The sequence below is a fragment of the Camponotus vicinus genome, unplaced genomic scaffold (assembly GCF_025532165.1).
Source record: "Camponotus vicinus isolate PSW18456_S1 unplaced genomic scaffold, iyCamVici1.0 SCAF_6, whole genome shotgun sequence".
NCBI classification, from domain to species: domain Eukaryota; kingdom Metazoa; phylum Arthropoda; class Insecta; order Hymenoptera; family Formicidae; genus Camponotus; species Camponotus vicinus.
The window spans coordinates 6,608,010-6,629,919 of NW_028141978.1; the positions used below are offsets into that span (position 1 = coordinate 6,608,010).

The 21,910-nt window shown below is 35.9% G+C and overlaps 3 protein-coding genes and 1 long non-coding RNA gene across 11 annotated transcripts in view; 2 read left to right on the forward strand and 2 right to left on the reverse strand.

The window, feature by feature from the left end:
• The first annotated feature begins 41 nt into the window (after positions 1-41).
• Csn6 (COP9 signalosome subunit 6) lies at positions 42-10,828 on the forward strand. Of its 2 annotated transcripts, XR_014439362.1 has the most exons (12): positions 42-195; positions 555-980; positions 1,215-1,498; positions 1,594-1,759; positions 1,840-2,033; positions 2,130-2,273; positions 3,813-4,028; positions 4,113-4,286; positions 5,620-5,945; positions 7,740-8,017; positions 8,838-8,969; positions 9,298-10,828. XR_014439362.1 is itself a non-coding variant. In XM_083102283.1 (6 exons), the coding sequence occupies exons 2-6, from the start codon at positions 761-763 to the stop codon at positions 2,268-2,270; spliced, it is 1,005 nt and encodes a 334-aa protein (XP_082958409.1). In that variant the 5' UTR covers positions 42-195; positions 555-760; the 3' UTR covers positions 2,271-2,298. The 2 variants fall into 2 exon arrangements, 1 of the variants encoding a protein (XP_082958409.1); XM_083102283.1 differs by lacking the exons at positions 3,813-4,028; positions 4,113-4,286; positions 5,620-5,945; ... (1 more) ...; positions 8,838-8,969; positions 9,298-10,828 and having other exon boundaries at positions 2,130-2,298.
• On the reverse strand, positions 2,628-11,766 carry LOC145973091 (uncharacterized). Of its 5 annotated transcripts, XM_083102274.1 has the most exons (16): positions 11,417-11,765; positions 11,137-11,328; positions 10,027-10,164; positions 9,668-9,864; positions 9,354-9,495; positions 9,153-9,249; positions 8,830-9,024; positions 8,445-8,597; positions 8,067-8,346; positions 7,678-7,953; positions 7,395-7,605; positions 6,026-6,213; positions 5,649-5,941; positions 4,896-5,123; positions 4,108-4,290; positions 2,628-4,036 (listed from the first exon to the last, which is right to left on the reverse strand). In XM_083102274.1, exons 3-16 carry the CDS (start codon positions 10,155-10,157, stop codon positions 3,878-3,880), a joined length of 2,733 nt encoding a protein of 910 aa, XP_082958400.1. In that variant the 5' UTR covers positions 10,158-10,164; positions 11,137-11,328; positions 11,417-11,765; the 3' UTR covers positions 2,628-3,877. The 5 variants fall into 5 exon arrangements, with proteins under 5 accessions (XP_082958400.1, XP_082958398.1, XP_082958399.1 ...); XM_083102272.1 differs by having other exon boundaries at positions 11,137-11,765; XM_083102273.1 differs by having other exon boundaries at positions 10,946-11,765.
• A 766-nt stretch (positions 11,767-12,532) lies between these two features.
• On the reverse strand, positions 12,533-14,649 carry LOC145973097 (uncharacterized). The gene is made up of 2 exons (XR_014439364.1): positions 14,187-14,649; positions 12,533-13,739 (listed from the first exon to the last, which is right to left on the reverse strand). It is a non-coding gene; the product is annotated as an uncharacterized LOC145973097 (long non-coding RNA).
• The window catches only part of Jbug (filamin-type immunoglobulin domains fbug), a 31,664-nt gene continuing 23,773 nt past the window's right edge, over positions 14,020-21,910 (forward strand). For all 3 annotated transcript variants that reach the window (XR_014439360.1, XM_083102269.1, XM_083102271.1), the window contains exons 1-5: positions 14,020-14,055; positions 14,156-14,490; positions 16,974-17,353; positions 20,713-20,837; positions 21,210-21,340. Coding sequence is in view for 2 of the 3 variants with exons in the window: in XM_083102269.1 (XP_082958395.1) it covers positions 14,035-14,055; positions 14,156-14,490; positions 16,974-17,353; positions 20,713-20,837; positions 21,210-21,340 (992 nt within the window). In the remaining variant the exon portion in view is untranslated. The remainder of the gene's footprint in view (positions 14,056-14,155; positions 14,491-16,973; positions 17,354-20,712; positions 20,838-21,209; positions 21,341-21,910) is intronic.

Below are 21,910 nucleotides of genomic sequence, written 5' to 3' on the forward strand. Positions count from 1 at the left end.
ATAACGCGACACGAAAATCCCGATTCAAATTTCGCGCTCACCAGGAGAACAGAAATCGGAAGAGATAAATCGAACTGAAGTAAGTTCCGGATTCAAAGGCTGAATTCTAGATGTTGGGAGAACATGACTTGGCAAGAGGCAACGCTATTCCATTAGAGAAATTGTGCTGAAAAGTTTCCAGTACCAAGTTTTTCCGTACGTTTATAAATATTAATTTCTTATCGACAAATTTACATTTTCTTGAGGTTCCTTTCGAAGCTGATATTCGGTATTTTAATTCTTGATAAAAACAGAAAATTTGAGAAAATAGAGATACATACATTACACTGTGTTGCACTTCTTGCACTCAAAATGAAATATATATGTAGATTAGATTAAATGTGAGTCTTAGATATAAATCTAGAGCAATAGAGAAAAAAGAAGGGAAAGTAAAGAGCGCAGGAAATGGAAAGAATAAATTTGTAATTTAAAAAGATTTGGGACTTTGTATCGCGCGAGAGACAATTGTTGCATTTCGAGACATCGACTCGATATGATTAATTCCCCCTCCACAGGTGCAGCTGAGAATAAAAAGAATCGACGCGATGGCCGCCCGTATTGGATCACGCTAAAAATTTAGACTGGCGTTTCAACGATTTAAGGAGAAGGAAATTCGTGTGTTTGGTCTCAGCGACGTTCATTCAATCCGGATCTGTTTACTCCGCAGAAGTTGCTGGAGTCTGTAAAAATACAACAGCAGGAGCGGTGATAGAAAAGTGACATGGAGGTCGATGTGCCTACGGACAATACAAACGAGCAGACGCCGATGGAGATCGACGAAGACACCTCCGAGAGGAATCCGAAGGTGTCCGGAAGCGTCAAGGTTATGGCGTCTTCGGGCACCGTCGGTTCCGTGTCCATCAGTTTGCATCCACTGGTAATCATGAACGTTAGTGAGCACTGGACCAGACTCAGAGCTCAAGAGGGCAGTGATCAATTGGGTACGAGATTCTTATTTAATAAATAAGAGAAAATTTTAATATAGACATCAAAATTTATATTTTAGTTAATTTATATATTGGAAAGTCTATGTATATAAATTCTAAATTGGATTTGATACATTAATGTACAATCAAAATATATAACTTAAAATATTATATTTATATGTTTGATAAATTTTATTGGTAATATTTCATGGGCTAACAATGTATCATTTCTGATATTAAAATTTTCAGTGTATGGTGCTCTGATTGGTAAACAGAAGGGTCGTAATATAGAGATTATGAATTCTTTTGAATTATTGTTTACATGCATCGGCGATGATGTTATAATCGATAGAGATTATTATAATACAAAGGAAGAACAATTTAAGCTAGTTTTTAGTGAAATGGACTTTTTGGGCTGGTATACCACTGGTGATATGCCTAATGAGAGAGATATTAGAGTTCACAAACAGCTTTGTGAAATAAATGAAAGTCCTGTATTGTTAAAACTAGATCCAAGACCGAAAAACACAGAGGCAAGTTTATTGAAACATGTTTCTATGAAAGAATTTTTTTCTTATTAAATATATAAAAGAACATTATATCTAAGAAAGTATGATGATTGTTGTAGCATTTATCTGTCTCCATGTACGAATCAGTAATTGATTTAGTTAACGGCGAAGCTACCATGTTATTTGTTCCATTAACTTATACACTAGCCACAGAAGAAGCTGAAAGGATTGGTGTTGATCATGTACAAAGGATGTGTAATAACGAACAAGGAGAATGTTCAGTAGGTGAGTAGTATGCAGGCACTTTATATTTTGACAAATATATTTTATATTGGAATCAATGATACATAAATATTTTATTTCAGTGGCAGAACACTTAACGGCTCAACACAGTGCCATTAAAATGTTGCATGCAAGAGTAAAACTTGTTCTGAGATATGTGCAAGCAGTAGAGAGTGGGGAATTGAAAGGAAATCATGAAGTTCTTCGAGCAGCTTGTTCTCTGAGTCATCGATTGCCTGTCTTAAATAATCCGAAATTTAAGGCTGACTTTTATAACGTTAGTATAAATATATATATGTGCTTTGAATATAAGTTTACTAATCAGACACTTTATAATAGTGTTTTTTTTAATAATGTCTTTGTATTTTTTTAGCAATGTAATGATTTTGGCTTGATGACGTATCTTGGCATTATAACTAAAGGTTGTAATAATATAAATCAATTTGTAAACAAATTCAACATTCTGTACGACAGACAAGGCGTGGGACGACGTCTACGAAGTCTCTTTTTCTGATATGTAAATAGAATCTGTTGTTTTTATATATGGTCTTTTTTACTCCTTAGATAAGTAAGTAATACCAAACTCAGGATTAAAGTTTAAACAGCCAATCGAGAGATAGTTTGAATACTACTCTAGATATATATTGTGTATCAAGCACATAAAAATAAAAGTAGAGAAATTATGATTTTTTTTTCTTTTTTTTAGTTAAAATGTAATAATAAGTGATAAAGTAATGAGATTATCCAAAAAACATGAATTATTTCGGTAATATTATTCAAAAATAATATTTATGTTAAATATTGTACATATAAATGGTATGTTTAATACATTTTGATTAACAATAACGTGTGATATTAATAAAAACTGTGATGCGTTCCAAGAGAGATTTTATTTTATATTAACATCAATTTAATATTTAGTAAAAATAAAATAAAGATAAAATTTATGTTGCAAATTATGTACATTAAAATATAATCAGATAGGAAATCTCAAATAGATACAAGATCCTATATATATTGTGATATAAATTTATTAATATATACTCCATGTATATATATTCTGCATATTCGATATATATATATATATTTTTTTTTTTTTAACTTCTATCATCGTTCAGAATGAGAAGTATGTAGAGAGTATATATTAGTTTAGGACAGATACTTTCACATGTTCCGCTTTAATAATGGAAGACCTCATTTTAATTGATTTACATACTACAAAGCCATATCGTTTTTTTATAGGCCAAATTATCTACTTTTTATCGAGTTTATGATTTCAGCGACATATGTGTACATGTAAGTTTCATCTTTATAAAAAAACGATCTATATTAATATTTTATTATAAAATACTAAAAGTTTCCCTCTAAAAATCTATTCACATGTTACATATATATATATATATATATATATATACTCCGACTTAAATAGAATGCGACTTAAAAATATTATTGTACAAAATATATAGTTTAGTATATTGTGCCTCATTAATTATTGCATGTAACTCCAAGCAGTTACTCGTTCCGTACAAAATAAAACCAGAATTGACTTCCAGACATGACACGACTAGACTGTAAAATTGTAAAGAATTTCTCACGCTGTCTTATAATAATATGTCATTAATGACACAATTAAACTTTTAAATCACGCTATTTTTTCTCTCCTACATTGCTTCTTGGAAATGCAGTAATTCTTATAATGCAATCTGATCAGACAGCATGTGATACTCTACTCTACAGACTAGAAAATATCGCAACGACTATATATTTTTCGCTATTTGATATATTGCCTTGTACAACGAATTGTGCGAGTTTGCCTGATATTTTGATATGCTAGACGAGAGTAATTTTGAACGAAAAGTGATAACGAGGATCGACCTCTCTTTTGCTAAAATAAACCTCGTATAATATGTTTCATCTACTAAGACTACGCTTACACGAATTACAATTAGTTCTCGATCTTGCGCGTTTAATTCTACAATTAAGTACCCGTTTATTCTTTTTTTTCTTTTGTATGTATGCATTCCTCTCGCGGGAGAATAATATGTTTATATATTAGGCTCTCAAGCTGTCCTCGATCATAGTAGCCAGCACGTCCACTAGAACGGACAGCATTGAATCGGGCTAAGGACTCGGTTTGTCCATACCAATAATTTCCTCGAAGAGGCTATTTCTTCCTTCCGTCTGTTCTTCGATCGTTTCTCCAGCATACTTCAACGTCGCGGCGGCCAAATCACCCACCGACCAACGTCTGTCCATCAGAACTCTACTTACGGTATCTAACTGAAAATTTTTTTGGTAATGAAAATTTACGCAATAAAAAATTGATATTATTATAATATCTTTTCTTTTACCTTAGATAAACTTGGATTGCCAGAAGTATAATAGATTAGTCTTGGTACTCCTGCCAGGGAAGAGGCGAGCCATTGAATTACGAGTTTTAATTGCGGATCGCCCTTCAATCTAGTCCCGCATCCCCAGTTACCTGTAGCTATGGGTAATAAATCCCCTCCTTGAGGACTATTTTCCCGCGGTAACTATATACACATTAAAATAATCTATTAAATTATATCATCTTGCTATGTTTCAATCATTCCTGATATAATTAGTAAAGATTTTAAATGCTTGCTGCTCGAAATGTAATTGTTGAATGATATTAAAATTGATATTAAAACTGCTAAAAATGCGTAACTAAATAAGATACAAAAGGTTGTTATCATTTTAATTTAACATAAGGAATTATATTATTTTTTTTATGATGATGATAGAGAAAAAAGTGAATGTATAGATGATACTTTCATTTAATAGTTAATATATTGAATAAAGGATAAGAAGCAAGAAATGTGAGTAAAGAAGTGTAAAAGTCGGATAGACTGAGAGACAGATAAATGAATTAATTGTTAAAGGTTTCAAATGTGTCAGATGAGAAAAGCTGATCTCAATCGTCCGTCATGCACCAAGTCGAGAAGACGTAAACGCGAAATCTCGGACAGTCTTATCTTGACGAGTTATATTTTATCGAAGAGAGTTCTCAAACTGCAGAAAGTGTTTTTTTCACAAGCGATTTTAAATATAGATAACGCAGTTGTACTGCCTCATGCATTGCGATTATACACGTGATACAGTCAAGTCTCTGAATCACCTCCAAAATACCAAGCACGTTCGCTTCGCGCATCTCATGCTTGTTTACTATTTGGCTTGACATAGGCGGTGTAGATAAGCATACGATCGTTTGATCATCAACCAACGTTTGGAACACTTCCGATGTAAACGTGACGGCCCACAGTTTCCTACGTTGAGCATCCTTCGCCTCTCTTACCATCTCACTCGAGGCGTCCTCGTAACAATCTATATCTTCAGATTCAATTACCTGTATAATATTTCAAGTTGCCTATAGTCTAAACTCGAAACTTTTATTTTCCGATATTATATTGCTTTATATAAAGCTTTATATGTATATATAAAGTAATTAATTTATGTCGCTCAAACCGATTCGAAACTGTCTCTCATTCCATCTTATTATATTTATTACAAGTTTTTGAAAATATTTGTATGTTTGTTTTTTAAAGATATTTGTATGTTTCTATATTACAAGTGTGTTTTTTTAAATCCATGATTAAAGAACAACCAAATACATATTAAAATTATTAGTTTTCTGTCTTCAAAAGAAAGCATTTAGAAAAGCATAAAAGAAAGAAAATTTCGATTTATTGTCTATTATAACAAAATACAAAGCAATAAACAAATTATTTTAAATAATAAATGCTTTTGTTCTAGAGGTAAAAAAAAATGGTAAATATTTGTAATTATTTCTACAAAATGAATCTTGTCATTCATGCCTTTTTAATTCAGCGATTTTTTTGCAGAGAAACTTAATATATTTGCTATTCCTTACTGATTGTTGTCGTCGGTTTTTTTGTCGAGCGAGCTCTAAGCTGAGACTCCTCACGGCTAAGGCTAGCTTGTGTTGTTGGCTCACGTCGTTCGCATCAATGAATGGTTGCGGTTCGCCTTCTTGAAGCGGCACACCAGCGAACGATTCACTCAAAGCACGTTTCAGAAGCGAACCGGCGAATCGTACGACCGCCCGATCCCTCGCGTCCAGTTCCCTGCTCTCATCCGCCACTATCGGATCTTCCAGCCACTTTGACAATTGCTCATAAACTTCCTCCAATTCGGAACAGAAATCTACGTAAGTAAAAATTTTAGTTTCTTTACTATTGCCAAAAATAAATATCGTTTATCTACAAGCGAGGTCTTCTAAGTACTTGCCGGAATTGTATTCCGTGCTGAAACTATATTTGCTACTTGCACTCGTGTCTTTTCTTTGAAACATGGGTCCCTGACTTTGTCGGAATCGACCTAGCCATTTTTGCTCGGCTTCTAGAGATTCCTTTAGAAACTCTTCATCTACTGTCTCATCTCGTAAGACGAATCCTCTCGAACCTCCTCTTCTCACCCTGCAATATTGTATTATCCAGTGATAATATAACTATGAATATTTTATAACTAAAAGATGCAAGATAAAACATAATGAAACATAAGATATTTATCATCACGTTTTTTACGTGTGATAAAAGAATAATTAAATGTATTCAGTTTATTAATTCTCTGACCTCACAAGAAGTACTTAAAAAAGTAAAGAAAGTTTTGATTTGTTATCTATTATGACAATTAATTATATGTCATTATCTGTCGTGCATATATACAATCTTATATGCAATTTATATTGCATAAAATGGAAACGTAATTAAATGATGTCTGAAAATCATTAGCTATCCCGATACATTTTTTGATTATATAAACATTTTATGATAAATTACTTACTACATTTTTTGTTATCTATTACAAATAAAAAAATATGACCTTTTGTTTTCCAGGCGACCGCTCTTACCTTTAAGCTATCCAGGGCCCATGGAATTAATATTCTTAATCTATATTAATATTCTTAGGCTCACCCAATAATAATATGTAAAGTTAGAAAGTTACTATTTGTTATGTCGTGTCTTCTGACTCAAATACCATTCTAAAATCTGAGTAAGAAGCAAGAATAATAATAACTTTTACACTTTGACAACTACGACATAGATTATAACGTAGATAGATTATATTATACATATTATACGTAGATAATGCTATAACAATATAATTTATCATTTTCTATAATATAAATTATCATTTTCTATAATATATATACATATATAAATTTAAAATTTAAATTTATGCTAATGATATGTATATTAATATCTATACTGATAGCTCCCACATAGTTACATCACATGAATCACATAGTTACATCATAATCTAATTACAACCTAATCACAGCCTAATCACAACTTAATTTCAGCCTAATCACAGCCTAATCACAGCCTAATTTCATGCAAAGAATATAATTTAGATGATTATAGATTAAACTTAAAATGTATATATATAATAAGATGAAATGTATATTAAGAAAGAATATTAAATCATGGGTGACTGGACCCGGGAATTGAACCCAGGATCTTTCACTTACCGGGCGAGTATTCTTAACATTAAGCTACTCAGGTCATATATGTTGTTTAATATTTTTCCGTTCACATATATGTATAAATAGATATCTAGTGATGCCGCGTATTTGTTTACGTAAATTTTAACTCACTTGATGTCTTGATCGCCGACATGGCTACCACTAACACTTATGCCAACGGCGTAACTGCTCTCGCCGGAGGAGGTATTTGAAGAAGTTATCCCGCCGGTCGCCGTACTCTCTCGCTTCAAAGCGTCTTTCAGTCGCTGCGCAAAAGTTCCCCTTCTCTCGGGCGTGTCTAATTGCGCGTTATAACGTTTATTCAGCTTTTGTTCTTCTTCCTCTAAAAGTTTATTCAATATAAAAACTGTTCTTCATTTCAGATTTACTTGAAGTGTAATGTTGATACACATACCAGGTTCTTCATCGATAGTTTCCTTAGCGCTGTGAAAACTATCCGTGCTTTGACTGTTACAGCTGCTGTAAACCGACATTTGACCAAGCTGTCGCGTCACCGGCAGAACTTCTCCGCTGGATCCTAACACGATAAATCTGTTTCTTCGGGTCGTGCAGCTCGCGTCCTTGCACACTTTGTGAGGACTCGGCGGTCTCATCGATTTACCGTTAGGCTTGCTACGTATTTCCGCCGTGCTCTCTAATTTGTGATGTTCGTCGCATGGAGGCTGCTTATCTGCCCGAAGAAGAAGAAGAAAATGAAAATTATTAAACGCCAAAGGAATATATGTACAATTTGAGTAAGTTATATGAATTACATGGATCCCTCTTGTCCCCCGTGTCTCCTACCTATCTTGGAATTACTGCTTGCCGCGAAGACTTTATCCTCACTTTCCGCTTCCGGCGGGGTGCTGCTGAAGCTCTCGCCGATCGGCGACAACCTACGCGAGCCCAAGCCGACTTCCGCATCCAGATAATCCGTCTTGATAGGATCCGTGGGACTACTGGGCACGTGTCTTTGACGAAATCCTAACAATGACTTGTTCATCTCTCTCAGAATGTTATCCTCCTCGAATTGCGTCAATGGCAATCGCGAATAGTCCTCGGGATCTATGCAGCAGACCGTTACCTGCGCTCGGAAAACTGTACGATTGTTCATCTTCCCATCTCCGCGAATAACGTAAATCAAATTGTACACAGATCAAGAGAGTTTCGCATTTCACTCACCACGTTCGGTTTCGAGATACCCTCGAATATCGCCTTGTGCCGCGGATCATTTATCCTCGCCATATGCCTAACACCCTCAATTATCAATACTTCGTTATCTTCTAAGGCCTCGACAGATAGTATCGCGGCGAGCATTTCTGGATGCGTCGCTACCTGAAAAAGGATATTCGAATAAATAAAGATGACAATCCTATCATTCATGTAATTGCATTTCTCAATTTCTTTAAAATAATTATAATAAAAGAGTTGTTTTTTAGATGAAAAACAATCATTTCTAAAAATTAAATTATTGAAGCAATTCTGCAAACCGCGCAATTTTTTACTATTAATCTATGTCGATACAAGCATAATGTATGAATTTTAATAATAATTTGTCTTAATTTACATGTACAGTCTCCTGCGTGATATCGCCATCGAGCACACCACCGCCAATCTTAGCATTCACGAAGCAAACTTGTAGTACTTTGGATTCCATTTCGATTCTCTCCAATCGACCCTCGTGACGTATCGTCAATGGACATAAAGGTACATTACTTTCCAGCCAATCTTCGATAGTTAACCACTGCTTAGATGCCATTACCTACAAATTGTATTAAACATCTTGTATATTGCAAACTATTCTTAACAAAAAAATGAACAAAGAATACAAAATCTGAAAAAATGACTGCTAGGTAAAAAGTCAAGGAAATTTCACTTTAATTATTGTACCTGTCTTGAAATTATCAGACGACCATCGAGTGCATGTTCCGTATCGAGATAATTGTAATAATGAAAGATACTTTTGAGTTTGGCTTTCTGTGCGTTTCTGAAAAATAATAAAATATTTGAGAAATTATAATTCTTTTTTTTTCAGATTGAAAGCAAACAGCAAATTTCTTCAAGAATTTAATTCACTCGAAAATCACTCACTTGTAAAGATGTCTGAAGAAGTTTGTAAAATTAAAATCGCGCAATGTGGGATGCGTCTTCGTAGTTCTCTTCGGATACGTTGAGAAAAATGCGTTTGCGATTAAAGAGGAGACGAAGGCGTAACTGTATTCGACGCTATCACCTATGTGAGAGATAAGTAATTCTTATTTGAAATTTAATTTTTCTCTTGCGTGGACGCGATATCTTTATTTTAAATAGTTTGAAGGACATGTATTTTGAAAAGATATATATTTAAGATGATTGCGATTTTTTCGGGATATCTGGGACAATATCGAATTTCACGATAACAATACCTTGCTGCTGCAGACTAAAGTGTAAACCTTGCGAAGGTTTAGTGCATTTTAAATCCTTCGCCCTTTCCACCATTCGCGGTATTGTCTTTGTGAACACCTGCTCCCTTTCCATAGGCTCAAGGTCTTTATTTAGGAAAGTCTCTAACATGGAGAACAAATCGGCATTCTGCATGTCCTCTTCGGGATCGAGGCTTATACTGAAAATAATACAAAATATAATAATGTCAAACATCAAAAATATTTATGAATGTATATATATTTTAAATGTAAAGAGATAAGTGCACATGTATTAATATTTTAGAAGAGAATTTACTTTAATACAAAAAAAAACGATTTTTTTTAAATAATGCGAGTCATACTTGCACATGTCATGCAATCGTTGCATCGCGTCTATTAGGTCGTCGGAATTTTTCGCTAAGGCGGCTTTGTCCAGTTGTTTTACCACAGCTGGCCACCAAGGCAAATCACACGGTAACATTACTAGAGCCATTATGTATCTGCGAAATGCAAAAAAGTATTCAAAATGTGCAACTTAAATAGTGATATTAATAAACTTGTTAGCAATTTCTCTTATTAACGTTTCTCTCGAACAGACTTTTCATAAGCTAATATTGCAATTTTTTGATGCGTCAACTCGAGTAAATCTGTACTTTGAAAGCGTGCTAATCGATTTGAATTTATAGTTGGCGTGATATGTCAAAGCTATGCGTGATGGACTTACAAAAGTAGCGCGATCGTAAAATAAAGTCGGGTCGGGAAGCTAATTATTCTTTCCCTAGCTATAAATCTCTCATCCCAATCTTATTTCGATGCATTTACATATATAATACGCAATCAAAATTTAGTTATTCGATTATTGTATCAATCATCTATGATTATATGGTTCACATTATAATTTTTATGATCGCAGAAATGGAAATTTTAAATTCGAGTTAATATGTTTTATTATTAATCTTAATATTCAAAATCTCTAACTTTGAATATTTAGATTTTTAAAGCCTGATTTTAATGCTTAATATTTTTTTATTTTAGATCTTAAGTTTTACAAACATTTTATATGTGCTAATTTTAATACTGAGATTGCATAATCTATTACTCTATACATCTATTACTGGATGTTTAGAATTTTAAATAACAGATTTTGAAATATTAAACCTTGAATATGTGTAAATCTTTTTTAATTGATTCTCGACGGTTTTAAACGTTCAACAGATTAAATTCAAAAACATTCTGGATTTTCTTATTTTGTAAAGATCTTTATAATTATATCCCCCACACCACTCGTATTCCCACTTGAAGAAACACACGCAAGCGCAGGTCGGAGAGTTGGCTGGTTAGTAACCTCGTCGCACGAGGCACGAATATAATTAGTCTCTCTCTTTCATCCGGATGGAGATTCACCGTCCATCAATGGGAACCACGGGACGATCGCTTCGCGTATTTCCAGCGCGGTCCGTTTACATAATCACCTCTCTTGTTCTCCGCGGCCGAATCAACTGATAGACCAGCTGTACAAATGAAGTCACGTCTTGCGCTCCGCCGTCACGACGACGCCGTGCTCGATCACTGACGACGGCGACGACGATCCTAGTGTTCTGATGCCCGCGAGACACCGGCACATAGTCGAGATACGAATAAATTCTCTCTTCCCGACCGTCCCTCTAAAATACCGATTGTCAAATTGAAGAATACTTCAAGTATCAAGATCCCTCGTTATAAAACAATCGTATCCATCTGTGACATCGCGACCTTTCGAATGAACTTCCAAACGCAATTATAGAACTCTTGTTTGATCTTTGAAAGCTGATTCCTGAGCGGCTCGCTCGTCGTTGACTTCACTCCTTCGCGTCACTCACATTAGGCCAGTTCACGCGAGTCCGAGTTTCTTTTCGAAAAAATTCGGAGAGCCCTCCGAGTGTCTCTCGCGTCACCCCTTTGCCGGCTCGATTGATCGTCGTCGCGGCCGGATTGGAGCCGACGAGTAACCTACCCGTTACTACTGTCCGCCGCCGCGACTACTATCCGTTACTACTACCGCCGTGTCGCTCGCTGTCCGTAACCACTGCCGCGCGCCGCTCACCCCCTCGCAATCACCCCTCATGCTTGCACCGTCTTTGTCACTATTTTGTCCGTCGCGAGCGGCGGTCGGCGTCGCACCCGCTATTTATAGAGACCGGCGCCGGCGCCCTGCCAAACTCTACATAGCTACTCTACACGGTAGTAAGTCAAAAATTGACCAAGTCACCCCGGCCAGATCGTTGGACAAAACGCTACGTCATGCATTTGCGATTAAAGTTCCGATAAAGCGTAAGAGGGCTTTATAAAATTTTAATTACATCTTTAATAGTCTGTTAAATGTATAAAGTTCCTAATTTATTTTTCAAAGATGTAAAACTTGGGAAAGAAATTTTTTTATATTGAATATAAAATTGTTGCATGATTGATCTGAATATATCCTGATCGAATAGTTAATCTAATGTTCTAGCATTTTAGAATTAGACTTTTAATTAATTTTTTAAGAGATGATAATTATAAATTATATAGCACGTCTTCGATGATCTTTTGAAGAGGCTGCGATGCATCAACTTTTGTATATAAATGTTTTTATAGAACACATATTTTTGAGTATTTAAATGCTACGCACGCGCGCATGAAAGATTTGTCATCCAAATACAAGGTTATATTGATGGCACAGTGTGTATAACTTTATCTATGATTAATATTATCAAGATTAAAATCAAATCTTATCAAAGAATAACATGTGTCATCCGATATCTCTTTAAGAGCTTTTCCGTGCTGACAAAATATCGATGTAGAATACTACTCTGCCGATAGTAGGTCGCAGAACTCGATAGTCACAGAGTGATAAAAATAAAGATAATACGACAGATTGTTATTTTTAAATTTATAAATATATTATGCTTGCAAAATTTAGGATATAAACAATTTCTTTCAATACTATAATCAATCTTCAATAAAGACGCATCTGACTTGGCGAGAAAAGCTGGTAATTTGATACTAAGCTACCAGTGGCAAATTATTGGCAGCTCGCCATTAGCAACCTTGTACCAGATTTATTCAACGTTTACTCATAACTATTTATATATGTACATTATACACTTGTATGCGCTTTATCTTCAATATGCTCTACCGAAAGATTGACAGCAGTCAAATATGATAACTTTATGATAATTATGACATCAAATAAAAAAAAATTATAATGAAGTATTTATATTGTAAAGTTAACGTTATAATACTTGTCATATTGCAATGTAATATCGCCTCTTTATGCTGTAAATCGTTAGCCTTGTAATAGTGAATGTCAAGCATTGAGTTCCGTCGTTGTTGTTGCTACAATAACGGATAAATTAGAGCGTTTCGAGATATGTCAAGAGTAGGCTAAGCTTTTGGATCGGTGCGCTCGCTCGCGCGGAGATATAAACGCCCGATCGAGAGAGATCTCGCTTAATTCGCATAATTGGAATTGAAATCTCCGTCGCTATACCGTCGTGCGAATATGCAAAAATGCTGCAATCAATTGCATCGTGTTATTATCCAATATACTATATTCGTAATTTGTCGTAACATCTAATGACTATAATTAAATTTATTATATTAACAGTATCTGCAATGATAGATTTTGGAATCGTTATATATTTCGTTCCTGCCATATTTATTTATCTTTTAAAGTAAAAAAGAGTGCGAGAAAAAGCGCATTTAATCAATTATTGCGATCAATATGATTAATATTACTCGTTTGATTGCAGCATTATTTTTACCTATTAACGTTACATGTTAATCTTTTCGATTAAGAAGAAATAGGTATTATAACTTGATAGGTTGTTATACATTACGACTCTATTATAGCCGAGCTAAAGAAGCTTTTGTCCGATTAGAGTCACGCTGACGTCACAAATAACGCGTCAGATAGGGCATGAAATGCGCAAGATAAACGTTCATTAATATCGTCGTTCGCCAGGTGTGGAGAAGCTCGCCTGTTTGTATGCAGCACGACGCTTATGATTCCGACAGGTGCCACCACCTCGCGGAATGATTTGTGCGCTTCCGCTGCCTAGAATTCAGGAAAGTATTATGCGAAACTTGCTGAATCCGGATTATATAAATGCAACAAAAAAAATATGTATTTTTTCCGCAGCAAATGCATTGAGAAGTTTAATTTGATTTGATTTAATTATTTAATTACATATAAATTGAGAGAGAGAAAGAGATGTGTGTCATATACATCTATCCTCACATCTCTTTTCACAAATATGATTAAAGATTAATTCGAGATGCTTTTCTGTCATTTTTTTTAAATATTAAAATGTTCCCTCTTCCTATTGATTGTATAACTGCTAATCAATATTATGTATTATATATTAACCTCGGTAAATTTCAATAAAGTTTTTTTTTTTTAGTCAAAATTGATGAAATGAGAAAGAGTCAAATTGGTGCAGAAATTGTCAGCTTTTATTTCTCATTTTTCAGCATTTGATAGTCAACAGGTCATGCTGCTTACCACTACGGCCCTGCTGCCATCACAACCGTGCGTACCCCACGGTTCCGCAACGGGCGATTGTATCGGAGAATTGCTGGAGAACGAGAGAAGAAAGAGGAAGGGGTCTCCATGTCGATTCAGTGAGCTTACGCACGTCGAACACTCGTCAACGAACGGCGCCGCGACGTTATATCCAAAAATGGCGTTTCTCGCATAGCGATAACCCATCGTCGTCGGCGTTCGTCAACGTCGTCACGATCCGCTCGCTAGAACTCGCTGACCGACCTGGTGGAACCGCAAGGCGTCAGTCCGAGGAAGAGCTAACGTAAATATACCAGTTCGCATACCGTACGTTCCTGCGTCCTGCATGTGCACGGTTACGTGGGTGGATGAATGTGTGTGTTTGTATGTATATATATTTCCGAAGTATTCGCCCATGAATATCCTCCGGATAAGTGCGCTGCGATGGAATTCTATTCGTCGCTTTAGATGGAACTAGTGAAGAGTGGAATTCCGTTTATCAGAAGGCTCTTGAAAAAGTGTTTGAATGATAAGGTTGTGCAGGTGTTTTTCGGAGTAATTGTTGAATGAAGATACCTGTTGCATGTTCGATAATCTTTAAGAGCTATCATAGATTAAAGATAAAGGTTCGTGAAATAAAAAACTTTGTCTCGAGAATCTACGAGTTTAACGGTCTACCGATTCAAGTGTTTGATCAAACTTAAAGCATTTAAAATACAAGAGTCCATAAATCCACGAAGATTATGTTGAAAATTTTCTTTAATAAGTATCATAAAATTAATTACTTTAATAAGCAATTCGGCGTCATATAATTTTCCAATAAAACGAGATTCTGATAAATGGAGTTCTACTTCTAAGCGTGCCGTCCCTTCGATTTCAATCCATCGATCGTGCAATCAACATGCGAAATGCCTTATCAAGCTAATGTATGGAACAGTTGCATAAATCAGAGCGAATTTTTCCAGCAACGTTTTCTCGAGCGACATGAATGACACGAATAAGATTCGTGCGTGCGTGAGTACATGCATGGTGAACAAAATTTGAGAGCGCAGTGAAAGTCATGCATGAGGTATATTTCTCTTAAATAAATTTGATTCGCGATGTCATTTACATGCATGAGAGCAATCCTTATTTGAGTCCATCTATGACACATGTTAATAAATGTTGAGATATTTTTTGCTCTTACATCGCGATGCGTTTTTCTATCTTGCGTAATATCTAATCGATATCTATAAAAGATATAGTTTTTTCATTGAACTAAATTTTTCCATGATGTTTTTTTTAATTATATTTTAATAAGGCTTTTTTCCTTTACAATTTATTTTACAGATTATCATGTAACATATAAAAATGTCAAAAGATGAGACAATATTTAGATTTTTAGTATTCGCGTCCTTAATTGCTATGCGAAGTCGGGAAGATCCATCGTCTGCGCGGTCCACCGTAAATTTTTACGCACTTACGCAAGAGTCACCGGTCGGACGAGCTTTTGAGACAACAATGATGTCATACTGCGGTATATCACGCTGAAATAGCTCGTCGCTCTCGTGCATGTATAAATAGAAAATCACAGTGCATCTGCGATGAAAATGTTCGCGATTGTGCATCGCGGACATTTATTGTTACAGATTGAAACTTTCGGTAGCAAATTTTTCACGACTCTTTAAATACAATTAAGCATCCTGCTTCATAATGGAACCGCGAATTGGCCTTAAAAATAAAATTTAGCTCCACGATGATATCTCGGCACGATGTAATTTTTTTCACCGGTCGCAAGTAGACCGCTGCGATCTAAAAATTTAACATTAATATAAAAACTTTTTATTATTATTTGGCACACGAGAACTCTCAAGTGCTTCGCGAACCGTATAATTAACGGATTTCGATCATATTTTCGCGTTGTGTAAAGTTTTAATGTCAGAAATGGACCGCCACGCTCACAATTGAAAATTAAATATTAGCAAAAGAATTTTCTATCGTTTTAGATGCAGTGCATATCGTGTCATTTTGATCATAATTAGCGAATTCCATTTGAATCGCTTTCTTATCGCCGTTTCTCCGTTTAATTAAAAGTTCAAACTCGAAGGCTTCGCCGAATTAGCGCTAAGTGGCAATGACCAAAAAATATATACGCGATGTTGCACGCGAAGATAAACGAGGAAATAGATTCACAGCAATGGACCAGAGATATATTCGCCGCAGATATATGCATCAACACTTTCACCTCGCGCGGAATTCCCTCATCTCCTCGCTTCGCCGTGGATGCACAATGCACGCTCGTCAATTTTTTATCGCGGTAAATTGAGTTTCTTGTGGACGACCTTAAAGGTCGAGACAGCTTATGCGCTTAAGCGTTCGTTTCGCACACGAGCAATCAAATGTTTCTCATAATTTATTCCTTATTCGGTGTGTGTTCCATGGTTGCTTGTGTAATAATCCCTACGTTTGCTCAATCGAAATATGTTTAATTACGATTGTAAAAATAAACATTCGCAGCCGTAAACTTGCTATCAATTTTATTTCAAGATTTAATATCGCTAAAATTCTTAAACAAAATATTGAAGGAATTTCATATCCATCTAAGGATTTGTTGAGATTAGCGAGATGGATGCAGTCTTTTTTAATGTATATATAAATGACTGTATAAATATCTTTACTTTCTTTTTCGACTTGATTTAGCCTTTGATACAAGGGGAAGCACGATACAAAATTATCAATATGAAATCGATATGCGATAATACAAATTTATCAAGTATGCAAGTGTTGATCATCTGATCTCATCGACAGGAACGCGAAAATGCAATCGACCGAACAGCTACGACCGGAACAGCTGGTGGGTCTGGTGGCCCGTTCGGCAGAAGGTACGGCCGCAAAAGGGATGCCGATCAAGGGCCACGAGGATCTCTGGGTGGAGATCCAGGCCAATACCTTTCGGAACTGGGTGAACGAGCACCTGAAGCACGCCGGTGACGTGAGTGGCGGCCCCGTGTTGGACCTCGTCGAGGATTTTCGAGACGGTACGCGTCTCTGCGCCCTGGTCGAGGTGCTCACGAAACGTCGTTTACCGCGATGGAATCCGCGACCGGCGAATCAGCATCATCACCTGGAGAACGTGTCCACGGCGCTGCAAGCTATCGAGGCCGATGGCGTCAAGCTCGTCAATATAGGTAAGCAAACTGTATTCAATTATATTTTTTACCAAAAATGGAATTACTGTAAGTAATTCAGCGAGCACAATTTAATACAAATAGAATAATTTTATCATTAGAAGTGGATTATTTTAGCATTAATTTTTAATAGAGTGTTTTTAATAAGTCGTGATTCACATAAAATTGTGAATAGCAAATGATTAAAAATTGAAGACAAATTATTAAAATATAATTATAATAAATATTTAATGACTACATTTGAATATTTATTATAATCAGATAGAGAAAAGGCTCTATTATATTCCGTAGTATGTTAAATTGATTGATTTGATTTATTCAAATTTATTAAAATACACCGATACATTATTACATTTTATCGCGATGAAATTCGCAATCGTTCTTGACGTAATATGACAGGCGAAATTGACTCCTTTACATACCATCCACAACATAGGAAAAATGCCATGTTTTATAGAGATTGATGAGAATTACAAGGTATAATAACGCGAGACGAAGGCCGACCATCCGTCCACGGTCGCGCGAGATCGTCAAGGCGTTGCACGCGCTCAACGTTCAATTACGAAGCGTAATTGGAACGACGGGCGATCGTTACAACTTGCGTCTACAATGTGTGTGTGTGTATCCAGTTCGTAATTCAAAGTATTCAGTCATATAATTCTCATTGGAATAAGTAGAAATTAAGTTGGATTCCCATCATTTCTCTGGTCTCATGAAATAATCCTCGACTGATCGACACTGAGCGATAATGATCGATTAGATCATTCTCTTTGCTCTTTAACTTCCTAATACGTAAATTACATATTAATTTAGAAAAGAAATGGAAAGTTTTATAATTATTAGTATTTTAATTATTAATTATTAATATTTTAATCGTCTAAATTTTTCGTAGCAACATATTCAAAGAAAGAACGACGGATCATGATTTGTTTAAAGATTTTATTTGACGAAAAAAATAGATAAAAATTAAAATTGTTTTTTTATTAAAGATTTATTTTCTTGCCAGATTTGAATGTAAACATTATACTACGCAGAATATTTTCAGCGTTTTTTTTTGTGTTTTTAGTTAAGAATAACATACACACATATCTATGTGTATTGATATTTTAAATTCTATAATCACATGATACTAGTATGAATATTGGGCGTTTTTCAGCAAACGACACAGAGGACACAGTGTATCATTTCATCCTTGTTAGTTGCCGAATGTAAACAAGAATAAAATTCACTGTGTTACACTGTGTCCTTTGTGTCATTTACTGAAAAACACCCAATGTTTACATTGCCCGAATGTCCTTTTTCTCTCTTTTGTATTCATTCGTTTCTTTCTTTGAATAACGTTGTTATTGTCGACTCGTTGTCACATTTCCCAACAATAGCACCATAGTTCGCTCTTAGTTTGTCGTCGATCGCTAACTGCTGAACCACGTGGGAGAGGCTCCTCGTGTTCATTAACTCTCTTTTGCGGTGGCGTGTCGAGATGCAAGAAAAATATGCAAGCATGAGAACCGCGTTATTAATAATGATACGCGATCACAAACACACACACATACGAAGTATGAGAGAGCCACGATGCATTCCTCGAATAATGAGCAATCGTTAGAAACACGCGTCTTCCTCGCCGCCGATAAAAGGATCGCGTCACGAATACGTTTATACCTCGCCAATCTACACGCGTTGATCGCTTTTAATTTTTTCCTGTGCGTAATATTTTTATTGTGTAAATTATCGAATACACTGTCTGCAGCATATCGTCTACTCTTTCTAGCCCAATGGTGAGAGATGTTCTTCCACGGTTTAATTCGAATTCCTTAAATTCTCCTCTCCCTCTCTCCGCGATTTTCTCGAATCAACGTTCCTAGTCAGACTAGATTGCTTTGCAATGTACTTTCTTCGAGTATAAATAACCGATAATCAAAGTCGCTACGAATAATTTCGCTTTCTGATGGTAAGATTATACTATTTTTCGAGAGATCGTAGACTGCGAAAGCGCGTGCTGAAAAGGATGATTTTCTTGCTCGGAAGTATCGGCGGCGATCCGGATCATTACCTGCCGCACTTTGCTGCAGATAATACGTTTTCCTCGAACGTTAGTATAATATAATAACGCGCCATAACATCTATGAGTCAGCACGCGACCACACGAGGACGTAATCGTTTCGAACATGCGGGTCATCGTCGAGCAAGTCCATCCTTTAGCGACATCGAAGGATTGCGTATCTCTGTCATATTTTCCATCTCGCGCATGACGTCGCGAAACGTGACACATTGTCAGAGATTTGCCTTGACCGTGTCTGCGGACGGACACCTGTCAGATTTATAAAATTCCAGCGTGCGATTAGGATGATAATTTTCGCTTAAATATGGAATTAAAAAGACTCAAGAATAAAAAAGAAATTAAGTTCCGGAACGTTGCGCGTTCACGCGTCGCGATTTATCGCGCACCACCTAGATTTTAATGATCACGCTGATCTTTCCTTTTTGCGTTTCATGTACCTTGCAAATCGGAACTTCGAGGTCGTTGCCTTTCCTGTGTCGCACCGTTGGCGCCTACGAGACCACTGAAAACCATCACTGCGTCGTCGTCCTCATCGTCGTTGTCGTCTTTGTCGTGCAAACGCACGGTTGTTGCAGCGCGATGCAATTTGCGATGGTGTACAAATGATACCGTCTCATGAGACCAACATGAGAGCGACGCTTATCTCGCGCTTAAAAGAGAAGGAGAAAGAGAGACGCTAATCTAAATTATCTTAATTCGCACTCGCCTTGTCCTTTATCGAGTCAAACATCGAGAAAATCGTGAATTAAAAATTCCTAGGAATTAGAAAAATTCATTTATGGAAATCTGTGGAATATAAAATAACTTCAACTGTCAAGAAAAAGTAGAATTAACGAGAGTCATAATTTTACCGAATAAAATATTTCCATTTCTGATTGAAAATCTAATGATAAAGTTTTAAAAATCTGTAGAATTATCCAAGATCTCTGTTGAAAGACGTATAAGTTCTCATGAGTAGCGCATAGATATTCAACGCGATATCAGTCATGATGCGAGAATCGTAGTAATAAAAGATTAAATCCTCAAACTTGTTCTCCAAAGTCATCGTAAATCTTTCCCGTACAATTACGACCGCGGAATGATGCCGTGCGTAAACACGTGCCTTCTCTCTTTCTTTCTCGAATTAAATCGTTTCCCCGTGCGTGCCAGACCGTTATTTCCAGACGTGAAGAGCAAAAGAATTTAGACCGAGACGATAAATCAAATCGATTTTCTTCCTCTTACGACGTTTTACCGTTCTCTGGTTATTACACTTGTTTATTACACTCCCGTAAATTTGAATATTTTCCCCGACTTTCAGGTAACGTGGACATCGTGAACGGCAATCTGAAGCTGATCCTGGGCCTCATATGGTCGCTCATCGTGCGATATCAAATCGGCAAGTCCAAGTTCCCGCCGAGGAAACTCATGCTCGCATGGCTCAAGGTCAGTAAGTGCGCGCGATATAATTGCTACCGTCGAGGTCGCGGCATCGTGGCCGTAAACCAAATACAGAGATACTATTACTTTACTCGTGCTCAATCTGGCACACGCGCGAGTCCACGTACATGCATGCGTATATTAATATTACGCGAGTAAACGCGAGGGCTTTCCATTACGAAACAGTTCAGAGACGCCGATCGCATACGTTATGCGCTTGGATAGTCACGCGCGAGATAATACGTATGCGCGCGTAAAAATTCATGCCTTCGTCCGACCTTTTTTGAATATCTCGGACTCGTTTGAATTTTTTAGTAATTGTAGATAATTTATAAGGTGGCGCCGCCATAATTCGCTTAAAAAGATTCTGTATTTCAGGCTGCTTTACCGGAATGTAGAGTCAACAATTTCACGACCGACTGGAACTCGGGCGTGTATCTGAGCGCACTTTTGGATTACTGTAAGCCCGGTCTATTCCCTCATTGGCGACAACTCGATTCGAATGATAGGTAAAACAAATTATAATAATGATAACTTTATTGAATATGTATTGACAACATAAACAGAAGAAGACTGCCACATCAAAAAGCGAAGCATAAGTAAAAACGCTGCTTTTCAGTCTAGATATGTATTATATATTAATCCATAATCAAATCAATATAAGATAATGAGAAATACTCTGCATATTAATATATATGAAAGAATATTTAAAGTATAGTAGTATAACTGATTGTGAGAGTAAAAAGCTGTGATAAATGCGGTAAAACTAGAGAATAAAATAGTTATTCTAAGTTGTTATAAGTTGTGCAATTGATACTATTTTAAATAAAAAGTGATATAGAGACAAAAAAGTGATATAGAGACAAGCAGCTAATTCGAGGAGAGATATAAGAGAAATAGAATATTATATATTCCAAGAATTATGTCCCAATGATAGTCAAACATTAATCGTTAGGAGAAAATCATTGAAAATTAAAAAATCTTGGAAAATTGAATAAATTCTCGAAACGCATGTAATATCAAATTTAAAAACTCGGCTTTAAATTATCGTTATATTGTGCGAAGAAAGAAGATATGCA

Bases quoted from the DNA above. Each gene is read 5' to 3' on its own strand.
- LOC145973091 (XM_083102274.1), bottom strand. From the start codon at position 10,157: ATGGCTCTAGTAATGTTACCGTGTGATTTGCCTTGGTGGCCAGCTGTG. The intron at 8,598-8,829 runs GTAAATTAAGAC...ATCCTTTTTCAG, and splicing joins TCACGCAGGAGACTGTACAT to GTAGCGACGCATCCAGAAAT. The intron at 5,124-5,648 runs GTAAGGAATAGC...AATATTATACAG, and splicing joins AAAACCGACGACAACAATCA to GTAATTGAATCTGAAGATAT.
- Csn6 (XM_083102283.1), top strand. From the start codon at position 761: ATGGAGGTCGATGTGCCTACGGACAATACAAACGAGCAGACGCCGATG. The intron at 981-1,214 runs GTACGAGATTCT...TAAAATTTTCAG, and splicing joins AGAGGGCAGTGATCAATTGG to TGTATGGTGCTCTGATTGGT. The intron at 1,760-1,839 runs GTGAGTAGTATG...ATTTTATTTCAG, and splicing joins ACAAGGAGAATGTTCAGTAG to TGGCAGAACACTTAACGGCT.